The 19,061-nt window shown below is 39.7% G+C and overlaps 1 protein-coding gene and 1 non-coding gene across 2 annotated transcripts in view; one reads left to right on the top strand and one right to left on the bottom strand.

Moving 5' to 3' along the window:
• LOC126197660 (sodium channel protein Nach-like) overlaps window positions 1-19,061 on the top strand; it is a 140,030-nt gene that overhangs the window by 78,867 nt on the left and 42,102 nt on the right. Inside the window, exon 7 of the mRNA XM_049934658.1 lies at window positions 9,903-10,104. Coding sequence (XP_049790615.1) covers window positions 9,903-10,104 — 202 coding nt within the window. The remainder of the gene's footprint in view (window positions 1-9,902; window positions 10,105-19,061) is intronic.
• On the bottom strand, window positions 2,176-2,250 carry Trnap-cgg (transfer RNA proline (anticodon CGG)). The gene has a single exon. It is a non-coding gene; the product is annotated as a tRNA-Pro (tRNA).

Below are 19,061 nucleotides of genomic sequence, written 5' to 3' on the forward strand. Positions count from 1 at the left end.
TGTGCCCCTGTTTTGCTAAAGCACCGATGCATAACTCACTGCAGTCTGGCCCATACCTGACTGTAACTTGTGCTCAGAATATCGCACAAAACTAACTTTCCCTATCCTAAATGGTTTTGCCGCTACAGTAACAATAATAATAATAATAATAATAATAATAATATTTCATAATAAGAAGAAGCAGACAATTAGAATAAGTAATTGATTAGGGATGCAGTGTGAAATTAATATATACTGGAAGCAAGTTTATACCAATGTTGTTTTGGAGTCCTAGCATCATGAGGAAGCATGTGAAGACCCAATGCAATAAACAAATATTGTAGTATGGTGAAATGTATTTCCCACAACAACTAATCTTTAATCAGTTAATTATGTTGCTGAAAGCTTTATTATTGTAGTGCCTAAATGGGGTAACAAATATTATTGTAATTTAAAACTGAATCAATAGGGAATCAAATGCTTTATCTTACTTTCACCAGTGTCATAGTTTTTTCAGACACACCAAATAAATAAGGAATATAACAGCAATGGAAATTCCACCTTGGAAAAATACATAAAATAAGGGAAAGGCAACCACTCTATGTATAAGGATGTTGTATCCACAGTGACCCCCACATCCCCCATGCTCATCGCTGCAAGGCTTCCTCCTGATACCAAAGTTGCCACTTCTTTCCTTATTCTTCTAATCAACATCATCCTGATCCACAATTATATCTCTCTCAAAGGTAAAATAAGTAAACAAATCCATTATACTGCCATGGGTACTCACAAGGCACCATCCTATGCCAACTTATTTATGGGCCATCTGTAGAAATCTTTCCTATCCAGTCAACACCTGTGACCCCTTGTCTGGTTCAGATTCATTGATGACATTTTCATAATCTGGGCTGATGGCAGGAGCAGCCTTTGCTCCATCCTTCATAATCTTAATATAATACATAATTTGTTTCACCCAGTCCTCTTAACTCAATGACCTACCTTCCTAGAAGTTGATCTCCACTTCTCAGGCAGCTCCATAAATATGTCCAATCATATCAAGTGTCAAAGTGCAAACAGTACCTCCACCTTGACAATTGGCAGTTGTTCCACAGTTCCATGTCAAAAAATCTCCCCATACAGCCCTGCCACCCATGGACACTGTATATTGTAGTGAAAAGGAGGAGTTGTCAAAATACATCGATAACCTTACCAGAGCCTTTATTGACAGACAATATCCTATCCAGCTCAATCATAAACAGATCTCTTGTGCCATCTCCACTTCTGACCTCAGTAACCCTCTTACCCAGCACTCCTCTAATCTCCCAATACCACTCTGGCCTTGAAAAGCTCAGCCACATCCTTCACCAGGGCTCTGACTACTTTCCATTGTGCACTTGAAAAGAAGGATATCCTACCCACATCACCTGAAGTAAAGTTCAGCCGCACACCCAACCTGCAGAATATCCTTGTCCATCCCTACAACAATCATACTCTGAGTCCTGTAGGTAATGAGTCATTTCCTTGTGGTCAACCCAGGTGGAAGAACATTCTCATAAATCCACCCACAACCTCCTACCACAGTTCAGTTATAGGCATCTCCTACACAATAAACGGCAAGGTCATGTGAAAAAGCAGCCGTGTTGTTTATCAACCATGCTGCAACTACTGTACAGTATTCTACATGGGCATGACAAGTAACCAACTACCCACTTGCATAAACAACCACTGCCAAACTGTGACAAACATAGGCTTATCACATTTTTTTGGATGCTTGTCAGGACATATTACCATATTTTTTTGGGTCCAGCTCAGGAAACACTTTTTAAACAGAATGAGATTTTCACTCTGCAGCGGAGTGTGCACTGATATGAAACTTCCTGGCAGATTAAAACTGTGTGCCCGACCGAGACTCGAACTCGGGACCTTTGCCTTTCGCGGGTAAGTGCTCTACCAACTGAGCTACCGAAGCATGACTCACGCCTGGTAATCACAGCTTTACTTCTGCCAGTACCTCATCTCCTACCTTCCAAACTTTACAGAAGCTCTCCTGCGAACCTTGCAGAACTAGCACTCCTGAAAGAAAGGATATTGCGGAGACATGGCTTAGCCACAGCCTGGGGGATGTTTCCAGAATGAGATTTTCACTCTGCAGCGGAGTGTGCGCTGATATGAAACTTCCTGGCAGATTAAAACTGTGTGCCCGACCGAGACTCGAACTCGGGACCTTTGCCTTCCGCGGGCAAGTGCTCTACCAACTGAGCTACCGAAGCACGACTCACACCCGGTACTCACAGCTTTACTTCTGCCAGTACCTCGTCTCCTACCTTCCAAACTTTACAGAAGCTCTCCTGCGAACCTTGCAGAACTAGCACTCCTGAAAGAAAGGATATTGCGGAGACATGGCTTAGCCACAGCCTGGGGGATGTTTCCAGAATGAGATTTTCACTCTGCAGCGGAGTGTGCGCTGATATGAAACTTCCTGGCAGATTAAAACTGTGTGCCCAACTGAGACTCGAACTCGGGACCTTTGCGAAAGGCAAAGGTCCCGAGCTCGAGTCTCGGTTGGGCACACAGTTTTAATCTGCCAGGAAGTTTCATATCAGCGCACACTCCGCTGCAGAGTGAAAATCTCATTCTGGAAACATCCCCCAGGCTGTGGCTAAGCCATGTCTCCGCAATATCCTTTCTTTCAGGAGCGCTAGTTCTGCAAGGTTCGCGGAAGGCAAAGGTCCCGAGTTCGAGTCTCGGTCAGGCACACAGTTTTAATCTGCCAGGAAGTTTCACTTTTTAAACAACTTAGAAGTCCTAAAGTTCAATGAAACATTAAACTTTATTGCATTTTTCACTAATTTTGACAATAATTACCTTAGTTTTTCCACCCAGTATCATCCTGATTTTGGTTCTAGTGGAAGAAAATTTTGGGTCACATAACTTTTTAACCAGTTTGGAGGTGCACTCTGGTCTGAAACTGAGCTCATCTGTAGCAGTGTGGTATGAAAATGTAGAGTCTTTAGAAGCACAATCCAGATCACTGTTATTGCCATTTTTCACTTTAAAATATATCTTATATTTAACAAAGGCAGTAGCATTAATACCATTTCTATGTTTATCTGTTTTCATGTGGTCTTTAACAACACCCTTTCCTTTATGGGTAACAGGAAATTCTCCAATACATAGTGTGCAGTAAACACTTTTATTGTTACTATCATTACTCAGTTCAACATTTTTATTCCTATTGCAGGTTAACATTAAACACACACTTTCATTTTACTATTGCTAAATTATAAGACAAGAAACCAATAGAGATAAAATGAGCAAAAATGTGTCAATGATTTACTTTACACACAAAAACAAAATAATTCCACAGCCCCTGCTGTGCTGCCAAATGATGAAGTGAAAAGCTGTTCTGAACCTCCCCATGACATCAGTGGTTGCCCCCACATCAACTGAGAGGGGTACAGCCACAAAAGAATGTTTAAAAATGTGAACTCTAACATATAGGTCTAAAGCTTTTAAAAAAAGTCCACATCAGTCAAAAAATTCTCAAACTCTAACCATTTTTATAGCCACAGACAGCACTAAAAAAACCAGAACTGTCTGAGCTAATACTGGATGTATGGTAAGCCTAAAAAATCATAAACTTGAGCACTCAGTAGCTGAACATGCTGCTCTCAAAAACACAAATGACTTCGACAGCTGCTTCACTACATGGGTCACTAGGATAATCCCTTCCAGCAAAAGTTTCTCTCAACTGTGCAGTTGGGAATTGTACCTCCAGTATATCCTGCATGCTTGCAATCCTACAGGCCTAAACTTCCACCAACTTGTTTCCCACTGTCTCTCTCCACCTTTTCTTTTCTCTCGTCTGCTCACACCACTCCTTCCCTATCCAGATCATATAATGCATTGTCCCACCACCACTCGTCCTCCTCCACATCCCCCTTGTGGGCTCTCTCTCTCTGTCTGTCTGTCTCTCTCTCTCTCTTTTCACCCCTCTTCTTTATTCTCTCCCCTTCCTGTCTCCCTCTTAATCACAACCTTCCTCTTCTTTCTTCCTGGATTTTGATGGCAAGAGTATATTTTACTCAAAACTACAACCATTGAACACCCATTGAGCAAATCCTGTGACTGAAAGAATAAGATGATCATTTAACTTTCTCCATCTATATCTGTACTCCACAAGCCACCTAGTGATGTGGGGCAGAAGGTACTTCTGGTACCACTATCATATTCCTCTTTGCCTGTTCCATTTGTGGATCTTGCTTGTGAAGAATGACTGTCAGCATGCCTGCAAGTGAACTCTAATTTCTATGATTTGTTGTCATCATCATTTTGTGAGAAAAGTTTGAGAAAAAGTTATGCGCTTCTTGAGTCTTCTTAGAATGTACACTCTCAGAATTTCAATGGTAAGTTTTTCCATGATAGAGAAAGCCTATGGGATCTGCCTCTGGAGGTTGTGGAGCATCTCTGTAATGCTCCTGCAATTACTAAATGATCACATGATATAATTTGTTGTTGTTGGATGGGCCTTCACTGTATCTTCTATTTACCCAACCTGGTGAGGTTCCCACCCAGGTGAGCAGTACATAAGAACCAACAAAAGAGTCATCCATAAACCACTTACATCGCAGTTGAGTTAGTTTTCTTATTTGTGGGCCTTACATTGAATCTCAGTCTTGGATGTGTATTACCTTACTCTTATTTCTTTGTGGCCATTTCACTTTAGGTCACTCCAGATGGTTATTACAGGTATGTTATTGTTCTGTTTCCAGCAATTTTTTGTGAGCAGTGTTATTAATGCCTATTTGTGCACAATATGTTGCATTTATTTACATTGAGTGCCAATTTCCAGTTCTTTTACCAATCATTGATTGACTGCAACATCTTCTGGCAATTATTTGCAGTATTTTGCCACTGAAAACTTCTTGTAGACAACTACCTTATCTCATACAGCTTCAGATTATGTCAGATTGCTTATATACGTCTGGGACAGTAATGTCCATGTAAAACTCCATTGGGGCACTCTCAGAATTGTGTTCTTTTGTATTCCTCATTGGTCTGTTTTAATAATTCTTGTACAGTAAGTACATTGAGATATTACACTGATCAAATGTTATGCCATACCAGACAAACTCTAAACAAACCAAAGTAATCACATTTTCTTGAATATAGCAGTCTTTACAAAATATTGCTAAAAGGAGTGACATATTATATCATTTTCATCATAGCAAACTATAGCAGCAATGCAACTGTTCAGTTAGCTACATTTACACAGGGTCCAACAAATTCAGCTACAGTTTTATACTTTAAAAAATCTGTTCAAATTTCTCACTGTCATTATATTACTACAATAACAATGTACAGATTTATGTCTTTAAACTGATTGATAATCAGCTATACTGCAATAACATTTCTGGAGTAGGCAGGCATGAACATCTGTTTTCATTGCTGAAATATCTCTGATTATTTTGATGTCAGTAGGTAGTTTGTTGTATAGTTCTCTTCCTGACAACATGGTTCATTTTGTTTTGATATTATTTTTGAATACTATGTTTTGCAAATGAATACCCTCATTTGTAACTTCAAATTTGTCATCATTAGCTGAGATTTTCCTAATGAAATTTATTACTTGCAAAACATAGGGACAAGACAAGGGAAGGGCTGGTAGTTTTTTCCAATAAAGGTTTGCTAGAGATTATTGGAGCTACACTTTTGATGGATCATAAAATTCTCTTTTGGGCTGTGAAACAACCTTTGCTAGCTCTCAACTTTCTCCAGAAGATTATCCATATCACAGCAGATATTCTGTTTCAGCAATATATATATTGTATTGGGACCCATCTCAGAACTTTCTGAATTAGTACTCCAAGCAACTTTGTGGCATTTCTTGTGAACATATGCTTATTATGTACTATGTTGAGATTCATAGTAACTCTTCTATGTAATTGTTAGAGTGTTTCCAGAAAACCAGTTTGTAGTGTGTGAGATTCATGTTTTGATTTCATTCCATAGCTCCTGTTCGGTTGTTCCTTTTAGTAGCACATTTGCTTTGTTTGAGAATTTAATGTATTTGTGATGTGGACTGGTTGGTTCCATGACATTTACATTAAGCAGAAACAAAACTGGTCTCATCATGGAGCCTTGTGATGCACCACAATTGAACAAAGTTTTCCTCAGTAATAGGATTTTATGTTATTCCCTTATCGGAATGCAAGTACAACTATTTGTTCTCTATTTTGTACGTAAGATTTTAAGCACTTACAGGCTGGTCCCCAAATACCGAAACACTCCCGTTTTGTAACATTCCTGCACACTGCCACAAGCAGCACAACACCTTCCCCCACCTCTATCCTGCTATCTCTGCCCCTCCCCACATCATGCCTCATTATTCCCCTCACCACCCATGCCAGAGTGCTGCTCAATCCCTACTCTATACCAGTCCTTATCAAATATGAATTTCTTAAACCCTTATAATAGAGTTTCTTCATTATTTTTTAAAAAGAATGATAGGGATGATAAGGACCTTTTGTTTTCATGCCTTTTTTTTTTTTAGAGAGGCTTCACTTTGACTGTTTTCAGTTCTTTTGAGAAAGCACTTTTTGACAGCAAACAGTTGCAAATATCAACTTGGGGCACTTCAACAGCTGTCAATTTCATACACTCCTGGAAATTGAAATAAGAACACCGTGAATTCATTGTCCCAGGAAGGGGAAACTTTATTGACACATTCCTGGGGTCAGATACATCACATGATCACACTGACAGAACCACAGGCACATAGACACAGGCAACAGAGCATGCACAATGTTGGCACTAGTACAGTGTATATCCACCTTTCGCAGCAATGCAGACTGCTATTCTCCCATGGAGACGATCGTAGAGATGCTGGATGTAGTCCTGTGGAACGGCTTGCCATGCCATTTCCACCTGGCGCCTCAGTTGGACCAGCGTTCGTGCTGGACGTGCAGACCGCGTGAGACGACGCTTCATCCAGTCCCAAACATGCTCAATGGGGGACAGATCCGGAGATCTTGCTGGCCAGGGTAGTTGACTTACACCTTCTAGAGCACGTTGGGTGGCACGGGATACATGCGGACGTGCATTGTCCTGTTGGAACAGCAAGTTCCCTTGCCGGTCTAGGAATGGTAGAACGATGGGTTCGATGACGGTTTGGATGTACCGTGCACTATTCAGTGTCCGCTCGACGATCACCAGTGGTGTACGGCCAGTGTAGGAGATCGCTCCCCACACCATGATGCCGGGTGTTGGCCCTGTGTGCCTCGGTCGTATGCAGTCCTGATTGTGGCGCTCACCTGCACGGCACCAAACATGCATACAACCATCATTGGCACCAAGGCAGAAGCGACTCTCATCGCTGAAGACGACACGTCTCCATTCGTCCCTCCATTCACGCCTGTCGCGACACCACTGGAGGCGGGCTGCACGATGTTGGGGCGTGAGCGGAAGACGGCCTAACGGTGTGCGGGACCGTAGCCCAGCTTCATGGAGACGGTTGCGAATGGTCCTCGCCGATACCCCAGGAGCAACAGTGTCCCTAATTTGCTGGGAAGTGGCGGTGCGGTCCCCTACGGCACTGCGTAGGATCCTACGGTCCTGGCGTGCATCCGTGCGTCGCTGCGGTCCGGTCCCAGGTCGACGGGCACGTGCACCTTCCGCCGACCACTGGCGACAACATCGATGTACTGTGGAGACCTCACGCCCTACGTGTTGAGCAATTCGGCGGTACGTCCACCCGGCCTCCCGCATGCCTACTATATGCCCTCGCTCAAAGTCCGTCAACTGCACATACGGTTCACGTCCACGCTGTCGCGGCATGCTACCAGTGTTAAAGACTGCGATGGAGCTCCGTATGCCACGGCAAACTGGCTGACACTGACGGCGGCGGTGCACAAATGCTGCGCAGCTAGCGCCATTTGACGGCCAACACCGCGGTTCCTGGTGTGTCCGCTGTGCCGTGCGTGTGATCATTGCTTGTACAGCCCTCTCGCAGTGTCCGGAGCAAGTATGGTGGGTCTGACACACCGGTGTCAATGTGTTCTTTTTTCCATTTCCAGGAGTGTATTATTGTTAAGTTCTATCTGCAATAAAACACTGAATCCAGTCACAATTATAGCTCATTACTCAGCAGTAACATATTTTTTTCACTAGGCGAGAGTGGAGAACTGTATTCACTGCCTTCCAAAAGTCAAAGAACATAACAACAACCTGGACATTACTGTCTGATCATGCCTCTCATGGATGAACAGAGTAAACTAAATTTTACAAGACCTCTGTTTACACAATCAATGTTAATTTTTGGAAGAGATTTTTTGATAAAATGTGTTCCATAATTATACATTTGTAATGGGCTCTGTTTCTCATACAGCCTTGTGTGGTATACAGCTATCTGATTTTCATTACAAACAGATCACATTACAAGATCATAATTGTATCTATCATATACTTTTTTTCTTGCCTCACCTTTTTGGTATCTGCTCCAGCTCACTTGTTGATAAAATTTATTTAATTAAGAGTACAGTTGTATGTGAAAGCATTAAAATAGACTCTTACATTCATCAATCTACTTGGAAATCTAAATGTGGAAACTTATGATAATAATGGTGGCATATACAAAAACATTGTACATGTACTGAAATTGAACAACTTTGTTTCAGCAGAATAACTGGGAATTGGTAGTTTACAACTACATTCAGGTTCTTAGAATATATCTGTTTCAATAGCATGATTGTGTGTGACTTATTCTAAGACTTAGTTATCCCTTACATCCTTCTTTATTTATTCTTAAAATGGTCCACTTATTCCCCTTTCATTTTCACCCAGACTCAGTCAGCCTGTGAGACTCTGCTGGTCTTCCCCTCTGTCCTTTCCTTATCTATTTGAAAAGCGTTTGGTATACTAATTTTTTCCTTTGCTAATTAGTTCATGTACTCTGTTTTCATAACCTTCACCTCTTTGGCAGCTATGTATTAGATGCTGAAGACATCAGACCATCTATGTTTTGCTTTAAAGATTACTTTATGCTTGTATCAGCACTTTATTTCCCTTTCTATAAATGAAACCCTATTTTCATTATTTTTTAAAGCATTCAAATGTTTCTCCTTCTTCATTCTCTCCTCTGCCTGAGAACAAGCTGTGTGTGCATCCAAAAACTCAAAGTACTTGGAGTTTCTGCTGGTCTCTCCAATATTTATGTTTTCAACTAAACAAATAATGCATTTAGCTTTTGTGCTGTATGTTCCTATGCCTAGTTAACTAAAGTACTGGTATTTAATAGTTTTAGTAAAATCAACCAAGGGGTTTCACAAGCATTTCTTCTATCTGTATGTACGTAAGCAGACTAATGTTTTTTTTTTAAGATTTGTTGATACCAATGATAAGATTTTGTACATGATGTAAATATGTAATATTTTATACTGTGCTGTACTTTGACAAGTCCATGAATGTGATAATATGAGTGCTAAATAAATAAATAAATAAATAAAATACAACTCAAAGTACTGACACAAACAATATTTGGCAGTGTAGGTTTTCATGGCCAGCACTTACAGTCTTAGTGATTTTATTTATATAGGCATTATACCATGGTCTAAGACATGTTTCTATGTACAACATTAAGTCTCCCAATGATGAAGACATCCTCAGATGCTATAAAGACTTCACGAGTTGATTCTGGACTCACATAGCTGAATTTTGAACTCAAACATGCTTGTTTGGGTATGAAAAACAACTAATGGTGTCTTTATAGACTCCTATATCTTCACCACTACAAGACAAAATATAAAGTACAGCAACATGCCTTAAACTATGGCATAACATCTATACAACTAAAATCAGCAATGACACAAGCAACTTTCTGTCTCAGTTGTTCAAAAACACTGTCCTTAAATTTTTTTACATTTTAGATCACAGCAGAATCAACATACAGCACTCCAGCTGTAAGAACACTGAATATAGACCAGCGCCAGTGTCTGTTTGAAGATGAAAGTGGAGAAAACAGAAATTTAGGAAGAGCTAGATACTCCTATGGAAATTGTGTAGTTTATTGTAGAATGGAACATCTTAGAAAAATATGCAACTGTACACCATATTTCTATCCTTCAACAGGTATGTCAGAGTCTCCACATTTTTATTTCAATAAAACATGGTGTACTGGAAGACATAGTTGGATAAAGCAAAGACAATTTTGAGAAATTTTCTGACAATGAGAAGTTTTTTTTAATTTTTCATCCATTCACTGAAGAACTTTCTTGACTAGTACATACAGGGAGACTAAAAGTCTATGCAACTTTACTTGCTAGGGTTTACATTATGTATCCAAAAACATAAATTGTATTTATTACTATAAATTTAGTAGTTGCAGAAATCTGATTGCACTGTGAGAAATATAGTGGTAATAATAATTATAAATAATAATAATAATAATGATAAGCTTCATTCAACACAAATGATACAATGATTACTTTTCTGAAATGGTGAGCTGATAACAAGTGAACATACATTGAAGAGCCAAAGAAACTGGTACACCTGCCTAATATCATGTAGGGCCCCCGTGAGCATGCAGAAGTTCCACAACACGATGTGCATGGACTCGACCAATGTCTGAAGTAGGGAACTGACACCGTGAATCATGAAGGGCTGTCCATAAATTCGTAAGATTACAAGTGGGTGGAGATCTCTTCTGAACAGCACGTTACAATGCATACCAGATATGCTCAATAATGTTCATGTCTGAGGAGTTTGGTAGCCAGCAGAATGGTTTAAACTCAGAAGAGCAATCCTGAAGCTACTCTGTAGCAATTCTGGAAACGTAGGGTGTTGCATTGTCCTACTGGAATTGTCCAAGACCCTTGGAATCCACAATGGACATGAATGGATGCAGGTGATCAGACAGGGTGCTTATGTACATGTCACCTGTCAGAGTCATATCTAGACATACTAGAAGTCCCATATCACTCCAACTGCACGCACCCCACTACCATTACAGATCCTACACCAGCTTGAGCAGTCCCCTGCAGGCTTCATGGGTTCATGAGTTTGTCTCCATACCCATACACATCCATCTGATTGATTCAATTTGAAGTGAGACTTGCCTGACCAGGCAACATGTTTCCAGTCATCAACAATCCAATGTTGGTGTTGAATGGCCCAGGTGAGTTGCAAAAATTTGTGTTCTGCATTTGTCAAGGGTACACAACTGGGCCTTTGGCTCCAAAAGCCCATATTGATGCTGTTTCATTGAATGGTTCACAAGCTGGCACTTATTGTTGGCCCAGCATTGAAATCTGCAACAATTTGCAAAAGGGTTGCACTTCTGTCATGTGGAATGATTCTCTTCAGTTACCATTGGTCCTGTTCTTATATAATATTTTTCCAACTGCAGCAATGTCGAAGATTTGATGTCTTGCCAGATTCCTGATATTCACAGTACACTTGTGAAATGGCCATATGGGATGATCCCCGCTTCATCACTACCTCTGAGATGCTGTGTCCCATTTTTCATGTGCCAACTGTAACACCACATTGAAATGCACTTAAATCTTGATAACCTGCCATAGTGGCAGCAGTAACTGATCTAACAACCGTGACAGACACTTGTTGTCCTACATAGGCATTTCAAATGGCAGCACCGTATTCTGCCTGTTTACATATCTCTGTATTTGAATATGCATGCCTATACCAGTTTCTTTGGTGCTTCAGTGTATATAGACTGTTTTTCATATATTTTATAGCAACCTGTGATATGACAAAACAAGTTTACAAGGAACTTGCTTGTATGCGCGGCCTCATTTGAAAGTACAAAATTTTCACCTTTGCCACTCAGACTTATTTTAGATATTTATTTAAGAATTGGCTGGAAATAAAAATTGGTTGTTACATGATTATATTAAATAATACTAATATACATGGACGGCACTTATATAAAATTTTCTTTATTCTGTGCAAACCAGATACACACATCTACTGATTACTGTGTGTTGATAATCAACATTGATTTTAATCTGGTTTAAAATTTTGCTGTGGGAAGGGATGTGACTGAACTTGCCAATACCTTGGCAAACCTCAGTCCTGATACTGTGGATTTCTTTGATACAATGTGGTTGTGTTACTTATTAGAGGAAACTAATCTTTCTTTCTGTATTGTGTTTGTGCAGGTCACAGTTTGCATTTTGTTAAGGTGCTTGGCCAGCATGAAGATTATGGCACAAGTCTTTTGGCTTTGCACCACAAATTATTCTTACAGCCTTTATCTGTAAATCTAAAAGCCTATAAAGGTTTGCTGGTGTTGTGGCATTCCATTGTTCTATTCCATATTTTGTACTGGATAATATCAGTGCATGATAAGCAGCTCATAGTTCACAGATATCATTTCAGTTTCCACTAAGATATTTATTGAAAATGTATTTGTAGCCAGTCCACTTGCCAGAGAATGGACGCACATAAAGCTCTGAATTTTATCATGTATTGTTATTCCCAGAAATTTCTCATAGTTCTCTTTAACGTTAAATCAGTTCCAGTTCACAACTGAGTTTCAAAATCTGATGGTCTTATATATTTGAAATCCATGACTGCTGTTTTCTTGCTGCAGACAATGAGATGACTTTCATTGAAGTACTGAATTAATTCATTTATAAAACAGCTGTACAATGTTTCAAATTAATCAGAATATTTATGCTTGCATACAATAAATGTATCATTAGCATTCAGATTTATCTCTCAGGAGCAAAAAAACTACCTTATTTACATAAATAACGAAAAGAAGTTGTCCCAGTACCAAGCCCTGGGGTACCTCATATTTTATATCAGTAATGTGTGTGCCTCTCATCATTTTTAACAATGAAACTACATCCACTTGGTTAGGTAAAATTCCTCTGGTACCTATGTCCTACAATTTCTCTAAGATTTTTGTTATATTGACATAGTCAATGTTTCTTCAAGACCAGGGAATATACCTGCAACATATTCCTTGTTCTTGATAGCAGTTGTGATCCCCATCAATAAACTGTGAGTAGCTGTCGCAGTTGACTGCCATTAATAAAATGATTTTGCTTTTCAAAGATTAGATTATGTTCACTTAAAAATGTGATAATTCTACTGTATATCATCTTTTCTATGGTCTTTGAGAATGCAGGGAAGATTTCCAGTCTGTCACCTTTCTTGAAACTCACGGTTACCTGGGCTATTTTCAGTGTGTAAAAAAACTTCCCAATATTAAGATGCAATTAATTTCAATGGGAATGGGTTCAGATATATTGTCAGTGCAGGACTTTAATGTGCTCATATTTTGTCCGTCATTTCCTTCAGCCTTAGCATTTCATAATGCCTGTACTATGCTTTTTATTTCATTTCTTTTGGGGTAAGGTACATACTGTATGTATAATATGTAGAAGTACTGCACTCCAAGTTACATTTATGGTTATTGAAATTATATTTACCAACAGAAGAAAGATATTTGTTAAAGATATTTGAAATATGCTGTTAGCATTTTATTATAATATCATTGTGGTTTCATATGAGCTCATTAATGAAATTATCATTTCTTACTCAGAACCTATCTATGACATTCCAAACACTAGCTGTAGTAGGGGCCTATTGCATCCATTATTTATTATGTGAGCTACATGATACTTCTTGTAGGTAGGCCTACTACTACATACTTATAACATACATGATACTTACTGAATGCTTCCAACTGCAAATTCTCTTGTTTTTCTAACATTTTTCATTGTAAAGTATTAACTTCTTCCTTGAGTGCGCTTCATCATCTATCCAGGTACTATCATGCATATTTTGATTATTTTTCAATGTTATGGTTTTCATTATACATGCAATGTCAAAACAGTGGAAGAAGTCATAGCAAAATTTCTGTTACAACTTGTGTCAGTCTATGCTGCATTTCCTAACATGTTGAGATTTTTGATACTGTTATTATCTAATATTCTTTTTGTTACATGTCATTTCATTTTACTGAGTAAGGGGTTTATTTTAGTTAGACACTGAAATTACAAAGCATGTGATGGTCAGAGATGTAAGTTCGAAGACAACTGTCTTACAAGAAGGCCTAAACTTATCCATGTTAGTTAGGATATTATCCACAAAGTTGTAAAACCCTGCCCTCACCATTGAAAAGGGTGAGTAATGATGCTAGCTAGTTACCTATCTAGATCTGCCTCCAATGAACCACATTAAGTTAACTGTGAGAAACAGAGACAATAAACAATCATGTTTAGCCAACCAATGGATCAACAGGGAGGGAGTAATTACAAAGTTTCATTAATAATGCACAAAAATGACTAACAGTGAAATGAAATTCACAGGTAAGAGACTTAAATTCCTGAGATTATTGGCACAAATTGATTCCCTTGTCAAGTAATTAAGTAACAATTTATTCCATATGTAAGAACAATAACAATAATAAACAAAACCAAACATAATAAAATCAGCAAAGTTTAGGCATGTGATGGGAAGTTCAGCTCACTAATGTATTAAATTTTAACTGACCCAAATCCATAAATTGACAACAGTGGTTGCTCATCATGCTTGGAGCAGAATTGAAATTGTTGTACAACTGTGCCTGCCTCCATTATCTTGGTAAAACCTAAATCTGAACTAATGGAGGGTTACTAAATTCATCACGACCTATTCTACCGGTGATGGCTGTAAGGCTCCCCATCACTGAGTATGAATATGCTAGCTATTGGAGGTGCCGATGGCTAGCTATGTGCACCTGTGTGCTGTTATTAGCAGTATGCAAGGAGCATTTACACCAAGTTCCCACTCTGCTATGATTTCTGAGGAGACTCACCAGGCGTGGTGGTGAAAGGATTGGTAAGTGAGGACATGGTGTTTGATCTAGCTCTCACAGTACAGCATGTAAGGTGTGGGAAAGCCATATGCAATCAATATTCTGGATTGACTTTTTGTGCAGTTCTTCATGTGATGCAGCCTGCTTGTTTTGCTTTTCCAAACCAGGTACTGCACCAGATTTTGGTCCCCCCCCCCCCCCCCCCTCTCATCCCACCCTCCCTCCGTGCTGTTTGCAGAGACCCAAAAAAAGTTCCTTCTCTGCTGTGGCAGTGAGTGAATTGAATGCATTAACACACTCTGTCATGCCCGCATCTCGTGGTCGTGCGGTAGCGTTCTCGCTTCCCACGCCCGGGTTCCCGGGTTCGATTCCCGGCGGGGTCAGGGATTTTCTCTGCCTCGTGATGGCTGGGTGTTGTGTGATGTCCTTAGGTTAGTTAGGTTTAAGTAGTTCTAAGTTCTAGGGGACTGATGACCATAGATGTTAAGTCCCATAGTGCTCAGAGCCATTTGAGCCATTTGAACACTCTGTCATGTGATGTATTATTTTTCCTGTAGTGCATAGCAGTCCTTAAAGTTAAGCTGTTGGAGGAGATTTTTCACTGGTTTGGCTTCACCTGTGTCACACAAGGTGGCCCACGTATCCATGCAACCACTGGTCATGAATCCTCTGGAATACCACTGTTAACATCTGGCTCTATGCTGCTTTGCCACCCCTCCTATCGATGGTGAAAATGGTTCAGGTCAATTGACCCACCAGCTACACCTTTCTTGCTGGGCCCTGATGCCCCAATTTCCTGCCCTCTGTGTTAAATCCACTCCCTGTTGCTCCAGTGCTCATAATTTTTGCAATTAATTTGTACTATTAAACTTGGGTATACCTTACAACTTTTAAAAGATTTACAGATATTTCACAATGGGAGTGCATTTTCACTCAAAAAATTTCTTTTTATAACTATAAAAAATGAAACTAATTTTAGATTTAATCAATGCTCCATGAGTATGGAGGGAGCTACTCCTAAGCAGCCCAGTGAGGAAAGTGACTCTCGTTGTTATTCATTTAACATATATGTTTAAAAAGAAAAAACCATACAGGATGATTCTTACAAACATTTAAATATCCACGAAGTGACATAGATGATGCTGAGACAAGTAATTTAATGTAAGATACAATGGGCTACAGGTGTTGGGAAATACCCCTAAAAGGAGACAAATGTTGAACACATGACATCACCAGATGATGTACCTTGTCACATGTGAAGCAATTAGGCTTGTCAATTCTACCCTCACCAGTAGGGACAGGGCTATACATTACTCTGCTAGGTTACTCTGTTTTTCGACACCTTTTGTAAATGAGACCCGTTATAAATGTATAAGCAATAAAATTATTGCCCTCACTGTAACCAAGCAAAAGCTGTTTTTATTTTATGTGTATTGCCTTTTGTCCCTCCTTTTATTGTACACAGACTTTATTTAGTAAAGAACATATGGGTCATTCACTACTAGTAGTGCAATTCAGAAGCTCATACTTATTTACTTGTGACACAGTATGGTAGATTTTTGTTGTACTGTACTTTGCGATTAACCAGCAGAGACTGCGAGACCTGTAAATTAATATTACCTCAATATAAACACATCATTCCCTAATGTAATGCAAAAAAAATGCTTACTACCAGTCAAAAGACTCAAGCCCTGAGCCTTGTGCACTAAAGTTGTTCACATAGTCTGGCAGTTTCCGGTGACTAGAGGAAGCAGTATGGTGCTGTTATGCAAGACTCAGATGCCCTCTTCATCACTGGACTTACTTGGAGGTGCTCTGTTGATCTTCTTCTCAGGATAGCCAGCTGCAATGATCTGCCCAACTTCCTCTCCGATGATATGATCCTGTTTGGAGGAATTTTCTCTACTCTTAAAATGATCGTGTACACTCAGGATACTTTTAAATCAACCTTACTATACTTCACTTCCACAAATAGAACACCACATAACAGTTTCACATCATTGAATCATATTTCATAAATCCAATGATTCCCGGTCCGTCAGAAGCTATTGATTACTTTTACAATAAATACAGTTCCAAAAAATCTCTGAAGGTTCTCCCAAGTCCACCATCCACAACTCTAGAGAGTTAGTAAGTAATTAAGTAAAAGTAAGTGTCTTTTCTTTTCTCTTACACAATTCAACTGTTCACAATAATGACTGACGTAGCACCATCACGGAGGGAGACACGCTTGCTCCTAGTGCTGATCATATAACTTCTGTGATGAGTGAGGCAACCAACCATTCACCTTGTGGCATTCTCTTGAACATGTCCACCCTGAGCACACAGTAAACCAGTGCAAGGTAGACACTCTCCCATTTCTCATGCTCATACAAAAAATATCGGGTGTTTGAGATGGTGGAAAGCGGAAGGTCTCTAGAATTTGTGTCGAAATTCTCAAGGCACTACATATGCCTCCCCTTAGCTCAAACACTCGATATGTTATACATATTCAATATGTACCTTGACATCATATTTAATAACAATCCACTTCTTTGAGGTATTGAGTTACTCCATAATTCTAGATATATATGTATTTTTCATAAATTCTTGAACTTCACAGGATAAGCTCCCTCTTTAAATTCCACTCGTAAATTCCAGGTGTCATGGGCCCTTAAACATTTTATCCTTTACCTTTAATCCTTGTTACCGGTTCCCGTGAGATCACCGAAGTTAAGTGCTCTTGGGTGTGGTAGGCACTTGGATGGGTGACCATTCAAGCTGCCATGCGCTGTTGCCATTTTTCGGGGTGTACTCAGCCTTGTGATGCCAATTGAGGAGCTACTCGACCGAATAGTAGCAGTTTCAGTCAAGAATACCATCATAATGGCCGGGAGAGCGGTGCGCTGACCCCATGCCCCTCCTATCCGCATCCTCCTCTGAGGATGACACGGCGGTCGGATGGTCCCAGTAGGCCACTCGTGGCCTGAAGACGGAGTGAGTACCTTTGATCCTTCATGCTACTCCTTTCTTTGTTTGTATGGACTAGTGCTACTCTATACAGCTTTCTGTAGTCTGGAGGAATTCTAGTTAAAATAAAGTGTTCCCTTCTTGGACATTTGTAAACCTGAAACTTGATGAGGTTATTTATGCATAGAATTCAAACTTACCAGACTCATCCGTTTAAACATGTGACTTCCGTCGCAATATTGCCCTTTTTCCCTTTAGGAACAGTACTTATATCTTACATGGGTTGATCCTAGGAGTACTCTTTCTCCTTCCATTTTGGTAGGTCTACATCTACATCTACATACATACTCCACAATCCACCATACGGTGCATGGCAGAGGGTACCTCATACCACAACTAGCATCTTCTCTCCCTGTTCCACTCCCAAACAGAACTTCCTAATCTATGGTATGGGTCAATCCCCTTCTTGGTGCCCCTGTCTGCACAGTATAGGTCAGCCTTTCTTTGGTCTGCCTATCTGCCCTTTTTTCCATTCACTAAAAGCTGGGTGCACCCTGCCCCCCCCCCCCCCCCCTTTTATCCTTTGTGAATGGACTCCATGGTTCATTAGTATACATCTTCATGTATACTAACACTAAATATTATCTGGTAAAATTAAAAATCTACTTCAATCTCCAATATTGCTCATTAATACTTCATTTCATATCCTAGAGTTGTCCTTTACTTTTCAACCTATCTACCATACCTCTATATACCATTCGTTACTTATTGTATATACTTAGGTTATCAAAGGGTATATTATCTTTACTTAGGTTATCAGAGGGTCCTACTATTCAACAAGTTGTCAAGTCATTCTAATTTATATACATACATATTTTTAGAATTTGTCACTGTGGAACCATCACCTATAATCCCATGTGCTCATGTTTTGCCATGTGCACGTACTTCCCCCTACAACATTTAATGTTCTTACAAGCTCTCAAACTGTACTTTTTTTGTTTGTGTCTTTGTGTTTCTTTGTGTGTATGTTGATGTGTGTTCATGCAGATTGATCCTTCGGCCTACTTATTTGAAATAATTTGAAGGTTATAGAAAACCATGGAGAATGAGAAGGACTTCAGCGATAGAAGTGTATGTATATGGAAAGAGGGAAAGATAGACTGGTACTCAATAAAGAAGTAAGAAAGGAAAAAATAGAGATGGTTGCTAAGATTGAAGGAGAAAAAGAAGATAGCCCCAAAGACAGGAAACCCTTCCCACCCCCCTTCCCGAGGATCCCCACTTCACCGGTACTTGAGTAAGAAGCCGG

This window comes from Schistocerca nitens, chromosome 1 (assembly GCF_023898315.1).
Source record: "Schistocerca nitens isolate TAMUIC-IGC-003100 chromosome 1, iqSchNite1.1, whole genome shotgun sequence".
NCBI classification, from domain to species: domain Eukaryota; kingdom Metazoa; phylum Arthropoda; class Insecta; order Orthoptera; family Acrididae; genus Schistocerca; species Schistocerca nitens.